Source organism: Eurosta solidaginis, chromosome 2, assembly GCF_040869045.1.
Source record: "Eurosta solidaginis isolate ZX-2024a chromosome 2, ASM4086904v1, whole genome shotgun sequence".
Lineage (NCBI taxonomy): Eukaryota > Metazoa > Arthropoda > Insecta > Diptera > Tephritidae > Eurosta > Eurosta solidaginis.
In genome coordinates this window covers 279,249,659-279,258,912 of record NC_090320.1, presented here as the reverse complement: position 1 = coordinate 279,258,912, position 9,254 = coordinate 279,249,659, and the positions used below count along the sequence as shown (strand labels likewise).

General features: G+C 38.7%; 1 protein-coding gene across 7 annotated transcripts; it reads right to left on the bottom strand.

Moving 5' to 3' along the window:
- Positions 1-209: 209 nt before the first annotated feature.
- LOC137241027 (protein transport protein Sec24C-like) lies at positions 210-8,275 on the bottom strand. Of its 7 annotated transcripts, none has more exons than XM_067768177.1 (10): positions 7,528-8,275; positions 6,990-7,466; positions 6,709-6,935; positions 6,419-6,648; positions 6,022-6,361; positions 5,680-5,968; positions 5,472-5,624; positions 5,266-5,416; positions 1,368-1,691; positions 210-1,308 (listed from the first exon to the last, which is right to left on the bottom strand). In XM_067768177.1, the coding sequence occupies exons 3-4, from the start codon at positions 6,852-6,854 to the stop codon at positions 6,477-6,479; spliced, it is 318 nt and encodes a 105-aa protein (XP_067624278.1). In that variant the 5' UTR covers positions 6,855-6,935; positions 6,990-7,466; positions 7,528-8,275; the 3' UTR covers positions 210-1,308; positions 1,368-1,691; positions 5,266-5,416; positions 5,472-5,624; positions 5,680-5,968; positions 6,022-6,361; positions 6,419-6,476. The 7 variants fall into 7 exon arrangements, with proteins under 7 accessions (XP_067624278.1, XP_067624279.1, XP_067624280.1 ...); XM_067768178.1 differs by having other exon boundaries at positions 5,472-5,614; XM_067768179.1 differs by having other exon boundaries at positions 5,472-5,581.
- Between the last annotated feature and the right edge of the window lie 979 nt (positions 8,276-9,254).

Here is a 9,254-nt window from a genome sequence, read left to right as displayed (position 1 = left end):
CCGTCATTTCACTCTACATTTTCGAGTCATTTGACAATCAATTTTACTGCGGTTTTACCATTTACATAACCGCCATATAACGTGAATTTTACCTGCAGATTTACTTTACCTGGAGCAGCCATATGAATAAAATATGAACCAAAAAAATTTAATTTTCAATATTTATTATTTTCAATATTATTATATATGTACATGAACTTGGACTTATATTAATCCAGTTCATATAAAACAGAAGAACTTTAATAATAAATAAACTCGCTTAATTGGTTTTTGTTTTCCAATTGAAATCTCTTCTAAGCGAGCAAAAAATAATTTTAAGCTTCAGAAAAAACTCCAATTATTTGAATAATCTACAACTTAAAGCTTAGTAGAAATTCAGATCAAGAATATTCAAAGGTGTCGTGGATCCGATTGCTGTCGTAATTGAAGAACTTAAAAATGTACGACTATTAATTGAGTCAGACTTATTATTGTTCTAAATCTAATCATTCAAGCAATAATTCTGCAACCCAAAGCAGGAGTATTGATTGGTTTCAAATCTAATTCCGACAGCAATCGTATCACATCCCTTATTATATATGTACGTGATATTGCAACTTAAATTAATACAATTGATATAAAGAAAAATAAGTACTTTAATAATAACATAAACTCTCTTAATTGGTTTTTGTTTTCCAATTGAAATCTTTTCTAAGCGAGCAGAAAATAATTTTAAGCTTCAGAAAAAACTTCAATTATTTGAATAATCTACAACTTAAAGCTTAGTAGAAATTCAGATTACGTTTACTCTTTTTTCAAATCAAGAATATTCAAAGGTGTCGTGGAATCCGATTGCTGTCGTAATTGATGAACTTAAAAATGTACGACTTGTAATAAAGTCAGACTTATTATTGTTCTAAATCTAATTATTCAAGCAATAATTCTACAACCCTTAGCAGGAGTATTGATTGGTTTCAAATCTAATTCCGACAGCAATCGTATCACATCCCTTATTATATATGTACGTGATATTGCAACTTAAATTAATACTGTTGATATAAACTCTCTTAATTGGTTTTTGTTTTCCAATTGAAATCTTTTCCTGTGCAAGCACATCGCTAACCTGTGTTGGCAAAAGATATGATTATACTGTCTTCGATAGATAGTCGGACGAGCCGCTACTCGGCGAAGTAGAGATGACCGTTGTGTTGGTGGCAGCTGTTACAACAGCAGTTTCTAACTTTACACCATCCGTACAGTGTTATGAATGCTTCACTGCCTTTTCCAATTGCTTGGCGCCAGCAATTTTTGCTGTTTGTAAAGCTTTAGCTGTAATGCAATTATATAGATGGGTTAAAGTGGTTTTCGTATGTTATTCAACAACTCACCCTATACCATCATCACAGCCTCCTCATCGATTTTGAATATGTGTACTTTTTCAGTATTCAGACCCAGTTCGTGCAACCGATTCATTCATATACTGTGGGTATTTGAGCCGTAGACGCAATGGAAGATATTTTGATTTTTTTGAAGTGTAACATTTGTAAACAGTTGGGTTTCTCTGCTGTCACCATCACCACTAGAGAGCTATTGAAGAAACGCTCGACCAAGATAATATGTGAGATTTACACGCATAGATTTCTTCCACCTTTTCACAGTTATTGATGGAGAAAATGCGAAAGCCATATTTACCATCCAATACCGAAATAGAACTGTAGAGGAAGAAACATTTTATAAAATTTTAATAAAATCAAAAAATGATAGTTGTGATAAAATGGGGTAATGTATTGTATGTTAAAGTATAGCGAAGTCTCAGCGGCTTTGTCCTGGTGAAAATTGAGTTTGAATAGGTTTTATTCTTCATTCTTAGAAACATGTACGAAGGTACCTGGTAAGATATTAAAAATCCTCAACGCTTTTTTTGCTATAACTTAAAAAAACTCATATTCAAACTTCTGCTTAACTTCTACATATCAATAGCTACCTTTACCACCAGGAGTCCCTATTGCTTCTACGCCTATGCTATTGTTTCCTACATCGATGAACTTTGTAATAAAATAAACAGCTATCCCCCAATCTCTCCAGTTTTGTCGCCTCGCGAAACCTGATATTTTCATCAACCAAATCATCGGTGACCTTATTTAAAACATGCCAAATGTCGACCGTGCTTGGGAGCAGTGGTGGACCCAACAGAAGAGGAGATCGAGCGCTTGGCATGGGCTCATGAGGCGGTAGAAGTAGGTCGAAGGCAGTTCAAAAGGTTTGCTGCGAGAAACCCTCGGTTCTGCAACCGGTATGAGGAGGAAGAAGCGTCGAATGGCAGAAAGGGCCCAGTCCCAGAGCCGCGACGCAGGGCAGTCCCATAGACAAGACAAGTAGGCCCAAAGCTGTAAGACAGATGGGCTCCAATAGCGAGGTAGCAACTACCTCGAAGGCTGCGAGTCAGAGGGAAGTTCCAACTATGGAAGTAGGAGATAAGCCAAAGGGAGATAACGCTAAGACTCCGAATTTCTCGGAGGTGCCAAAGGGAAATAACACTAAGACGCCGGCTTTTCCCGAGAAAATGAGTGATGTGGCAAAGCAGTCACTGACTGTGGCGCTGGTTGATCGTAGCAGTCCTTTCGAACAGATGACTAGTGAAAGGTGGAGATCTGTAGAAAAGGAGCTTAAGATGATGCGGGAATAACCAAGTAAGCTCCTTCCAACCTTTGATTCGGGGGATGGTATAATGGTATGAAGATGATAGCGTGCGACAACATCGCGAGCTTGCGGTGGCTGGAGGAAGTGGTTCCAAACCCCCAAAGGCAGGGCACGAACGCGCGTTTTGAGATGGTAGATAAAGCGCAAATCCCCAAGGTACCAAAAGTTAAGGTATGGATACCATGCGTGATGAAGTCGGAGGATACAATGCGACTTTTTCAGAATCAGAATCCGAACATACCGACACAGGATTGGAAGGTACTTACTGTATCTCGGCCTACGGAGGAAGGTCAGTTATACATCTTCCAAATAAACAAGCAGGCGGAGGATATATTGTACGCGCAGCTTGGAAAAATGTCCTTAGGTACAGGCAAAATTTATATGCGACTCAGGAAAAGAAGTCGCGGGTATTAAAGTCCTAACACGCTGGACGTGGGCGAAGTCGAAAAGGACCTCAAAAGCCTAAGGGAAAAAAGACAGGTGGAGGTAGCCCACGTCACTCCGAATGTGTTAGAAGGGGACCAACAGCCAGATGGTGCTGTGAGTCGCACAGAGGAACACCCGGCACAACAGGTACAAGAGTCTGAAGGGGGCTTCGAACACTCTAAACCAAAAGGGCTAGGGGAGGACGACGACGTCCCGATGAAGGTGCTGGAGGGGGACAAGCAGCCCATTGGTGCTGCGAGTCCTACAGATAAACCTCCAACACAGTAAAGTGGCGTCGAGCGAACTCCTCCTCCTAACGCGCTGATCCAGGAGCCGTGGCTTCCATCGGGAGGAAAGGTTTCTGGAATTAGCGCGCGCGGATTTGGCGTTTACTATGCGCAAACGGAAGGACGGGTGCGAGCTGTAGTAATGGTAAGGAAACAGCTGCATTCATATATGCTGCCTAATTACACTACTGAGGACCTCGTAGTGGTGGTGAAATCGCCGGGCTCAGATGGTACATGTCCGGCCATGCTACAAGTTTCAAGTAGGGCGGTCGTGGGATGGCTTAAAATAATATTCGATGGGTGCATAAACTGAATCATGTACCGCACTCTTGGAGAACTGCTCGTGTAGCTTTCCTACCAAAGGCGGGGAAGATCGGTCACGTGTATCCCAAAGATTATAGACCCAATAGCTTACCATCATTTCTGCTCAAAACCTTTGAGAGGCTGCTAGATGTGTACATAAAGTCCAACGTGGATGAAAAGCTGCTCTCCACAACACAACAGGCGTACACCAAAGGCAAGTCAGTAGACACCGCATTGCATAGGGTGGTAATAGGCATAGAAAAAGAATATAAGGAATATGCTCTAGAAGTCTTCTTAAGCATTGCCGGGGCTTCCTAAATGAGCGATTATTGATAGTCTTCATTACGTTAAAGTACATCCAGCCTTACCCAGATGGATCGACTGCATGTTAAACTGCAGTAAGATTACATCGCAATGGGGATTGTACGCGGCCACGAAATTAGTGGACAGGGGCACTCCGCAGGGAGGGGTGCTATCAGCTCTGCTGTGGACGCTGGTCATTAACCAGCTGCTTAGGGTATTCTACGAGGGACCAGAAAAACTTACGGTTTACGCAGATGACGTTGCATATTGTCTTGTTTACAAAGAGGTACAAGGTCCCTAATTGGACCAGGCCTAAGTTAGGAGGGGCGACCCTACGGGAGAAACCTTGCACAAATTATCTAGGAATGATCCTAGACAGTAAGCTGTCATGGAAGCTCAACGTGGAGAAGAGGGTGAGGAAGGCTTCAACGGCACTTTATGTGTGTAAAAGAATGCAAAAGAACCGGCATATACGATCAGAAGGAACTCGATGACGATGCCTCAAAACTAACAACCAAAAGCAATAATTATCATTTCACTGACACAAATTTTATAGTTTTTTTTCGGGATTTGGACACAATGTTGTTGTTGTTTTTGTAGCGATAAGGTTGCTCCCCGAAGGCTTTGGGGAGTGTTATCGATGTGATGGTCCTTTATCCGGATACAGATCCGGTACGCTCCAGTAACACAGCACCATTAAAGTGCTAGCCCGACTATCTCGGGAACGATCCCTCTATCCACCCCCCCCCCCCCCCCCCCCCAGATCCTTGTCTGTTAGTGAAACAGGATTCGCCGCGGATAGGTGAGGTTGACAATTGGGTTTGGAGAAGCTATATATTGTGCTGGCAACCTGAAGGGTTGCGCTACACAGCCCCTTGAATCTGGTATTTTAGTCGCCTCTTACGACAGGCATACCTACCGCAGATAAATTCTGACCTCTAACCTGCTGGGGGTATTTGGACACAATCTTTTCATTATATTACTTAACAATTTAAAGGCTTCATTCTGTATTGCGAACGATAGCTCAGACGAACGATTCGACTCCAAACGATATCGTCTAGCAATGGTATTCTCTATCATTTTCGTTCGGTGTTTACCTTTCTAACTAACAGGAAGGCAAAAGTAATTGTCAAGTGATAAGTTACCATTGTTTAACATAGTGCAAATACACTAGCGATTCGTCTCTGATCCGCATCGAAAGTTCGTTTCGTAATAGAGAATGAGGCCCTAAGATTAGACATTTTTTTCAATTTGTATTTTGACTTACCAGCAACAACAGAATCATGTTTAATTGTACGCCGCACAAGCAATTTAGCATCATGTAACGAAGCTCAGTTTCTTCCAAAAATTGTTCAACACTGCCACGTAAAATCAATGTACTTGTTCTAGCATTAACGCAACCTTTAAATAATTATAAACTATGAATGAAATTAATGTCAAACCTTGGAAAATGTTGAAACGTTCACCACCAACCTGACGTTCTTCAAAGTAATCACATTGACCCAAAACACTTGAATTAATATCATTAGCTGTAGTCATAACAGCACCACCACAAGCTTTCATTCTACGTTTCCAATCTTCTTCTGGTACATGAACAGCACAGAACATATCACGATCTGCAAAATACTGTGTATCAACATCACCAATTGGCAATTTAGAAAACACAACATTGGCGCCTTACTTAGCTAGTTTATTCTACAGAATACGCCATTCAGCATCAACAATTTTCTGATACTCTTGGACATTAGAGGACATTGCTGTGGCAGATCATTTTTCCAATAACACTTTGTTGCTCCTTTGATTGGCGCTTCGACATGTACAGCCATGTCATATTTTAGCATGCATAATTGTAATGCTTTACGTATAGCTTTAATGATGATACGTGCATGCACGCCTTCCTCAACATCTGGCTTAACTTGTTTTAAGATTTCACATGCTTAAAATACTACTAAAGTGGTGCCATCGCCGACCTGATAAGAGAAACATTTTTATTCTACACATTCTAATATAACAAAAAACTTACCTCAGCATTTTGAGATTTGGCGATGTCTACTAGAGTTTTACGGCTGGATTCACAATATCCAACGGTTTCATAATGGTTTCCCCATCATTTGAAATTGTGGCTTTACCACTGGAGTCAACAATATGCTTGTCAATACTACGTGAACCCAATGTAGTGCGTACAGTGCCACAATTGAATGCGAGGCATTGATGTTGGATATGAGTTGAGGTTTACCATGGGAGCTATCGGTACCCAAGCATTTTTTACACAAATACTCATGTAACCAATACAAGTTCAAGACATTCATATTTATTGGCACGCTGTCCGGTATGGCCCAAATGTTGGAAATATGCAGTTGGCACTGTTGAGAAAAAATATGGATCAATGAACACAAGTAAAAGTGAAAGATTTTTTTTACCATCTCTTGTTGCTTTACACATTAGACATTGGAAACGACGACCAGCATCTACAAGTTGCTATTGAGCCTTGCAACGATTGCATCTTATTGCACCCAATTCACCAAAATTTACAATGGGTGGCTCATATTCACCCTCAACCGTGCGTGCCATTGGTGAGACGGTAAGTGTAATGGACAAAGCTGTTGTTTTTAATAAATCAGCTGTTGCAGGTATGCAATACAAAGACGACCTGCAAAGAAGAAAGATCAAGGTAATTGCCAAGCAAAACATTAATTTCGATTATCGATACCTAACGTAACGTGGCGAGGAGTTACCCTGATCTTCTACCACATATTTTGTGGTCACAAATGGTGGTAATAAACCCTGTTCATTAGTAATAAAAGCACCACCAGCGCTATTTTGATTTTCAATGATAACGCTTATCGGATTTGGCATCTGATCGGGATCTAAACGGCGTTGGGCTTGATCATACTGTTGCGGCTGTTGATATTTACCAGTAACAGGTGCAGGTGGTTGCTAAAGAAAATAACACAAAAATAATCATCAGCAAATTTGTAAATTATTACATACATTATAACCAGGACGTCCGGACGTGTCCGGGTATTGGAGGTTGACCGGGCTTGGGTGGTTGACTGAGCATTGGCGTCTGTCCAGGTTGTGTTGATGGCATCATAAAAGCCATCAATAACAAGTGCCAATAATATATCCGCGGCATACCTGCCGACCAAAATGATTCAGGGGGTTGTGATTGCAACCTCACCTACCCGTGGCGAATCCTGTACCTAACAATTTGGTGTGAACAATTGGTGCCAGTTAACCCTCTGAAATAATCGGCGCAATTGTACGCCATTGTGTTGGCATTAATTTGGCAAAATGCAAAAGCTTTTCATCCTTCTCCCATGACCATTCTGTCTTCTTTATGCTAGGATCAAGCCATTCTTACCAGCGTGCCTTACATTGCTTGGCAGATTTGCGGTGCAGCAGTTATGCAATACGTGACCACTGGTTTTTACCATATTTCATTACAGCTGCTTTGAGGATTTCATCCTGAAAGTTATCAATTTAGTTAATAAACGGCCAAGAGTAACCAGTCGCGTCAAATGCTTACCTCAGTGTTTCTCCACACACCACCTTTTATCATTATTCGCGGCATGGTGCTATATAATTGTGAATTCTTTCGATGAGCACAAAAATCAAATCAAAAATTTTTGTCGAAATAAACAGCAAAAATCATTGTATATTAAAGACTTTGGGAAAATTTTAGAATAGCACCCCCGAGTTCGGGGTAAAACTTGGTATCAAATGAAAGAGGGAGTTCTCCCGATCACAAATATATATATTTTAAAGTGCGCAAACTTATAATTTAAAAGTTATTTGTTGTTAAAGTTTGCAAATTTAACAAATTTCTATAGAACTTTAAATTACAATTTACACATCTTTCAAAACCTTAATCCACATACATATCTATATAAATTGGCAACGATAAACTTAAATTGCATTTTAGTATATTTCACATTTCATTTTTGCATTGTTTTCACTTATTATAAATGTTTTTATTAAATCAATCGCGCTTTTGTAGCAACATGCACATATATATATATACATATATTTTATTGATGACATTACAAAGCTGTGCTGCCACATATATATACGTATACACATATAAAATTTGTATAGAAATTTGCAAACTTTAACACCAAATTACTTTTAAATTATAAGTTTGCGAGCTTTAACACCAAATTACTTTTAAATCATCAGTTATATATGTGATCTGGAGAACTCCCTGTTAATTTTAAATATTTCCGGAGATATTCCATTTAAAACTCTCAAAATAGAAAAAATTTTCGACCACCAAATGTTTTGCTGTCTCTGCTGAATTAGAAATGGCGAATTTTTTTGCAAGCAAAAATTACGTATTTTGCTATCCCTATAAAAATAATAAGTGCGAGAGAGCACGATACATTGTGGGAAATCTAAATTTGTCAACATGCTATTTCATTTGAAGAATTTTTCATTCCAAATCGTCACCCCTGCCAAAAATTCGTGTGTTTGTGTGCGTTTTTGGTCACACGATTTTTGCAGGGAAGGTATTGATATAGAAGTATTATATATATGATTATGCCATGGAATTTTATAAACACCACGTCAACACCAAAAAAAATCAGCTGTACATACAAAACAAATTTAAAAAAAGGAAAAAAAAGTATAACGTCATTCCAGTGCGCGGACTTTAAAAAGAGAAATTAAAATAGTGGTAGAAGTTGGTAGATTTTTTCCAAAGAAAACAATAGCTACATTTTATATTTGTACAAAACAATACATTTTTATTGAAAAAAAATTAAAGCACATTTCACGGAAATAACACTTAAAAAAACATGTAAGCAAAACAAAAAAATTCATGTAAATTTGTATATACATACATAGCTTATGGCTATATGATACTTGCTTTTTCCCTGTGTTTTGAGGTGGAAATACTGAGGAAACTTTACCGATATGTCTAATTACAACAACAATTTACCAATGTAGGTACCAGTATTTTTCTGCCACACTGGCATGTTATCGTTTACTTAAAACTTTTTTATTTTCGTTCAAAATTATTCATAAAATTTCATCAGTTAGCGGTAGAAAATATTTGCGAATAGATGACTACTACATTTCTTTCATAAACAAATTTATTTCTTGTATTGAATTTGTGCACAAAATTTTCAAAATAAAAACCAAATTTTCAACAAAAAAAAAATAGTCAGAAAAAAACAAAAGAAAAATCTGCAGAGTACCACATGGATGCTACTAAATACAAGGAACAAAATCACCTTCTAAAAATTATTATTTTTT

Coding starts and splice junctions, on each gene's coding strand:
- LOC137241027 (XM_067768181.1), bottom strand. CDS start 6,854: ATGCCAAATCCGATAAGCGTTATCATTGAAAATCAAAATAGCGCTGGT. Junction 6,649..6,708: donor TCCTCGCCACGTTACGTTAG/GTATCGATAATC, acceptor TCTTCTTTGCAG/GTCGTCTTTGTATTGCATAC.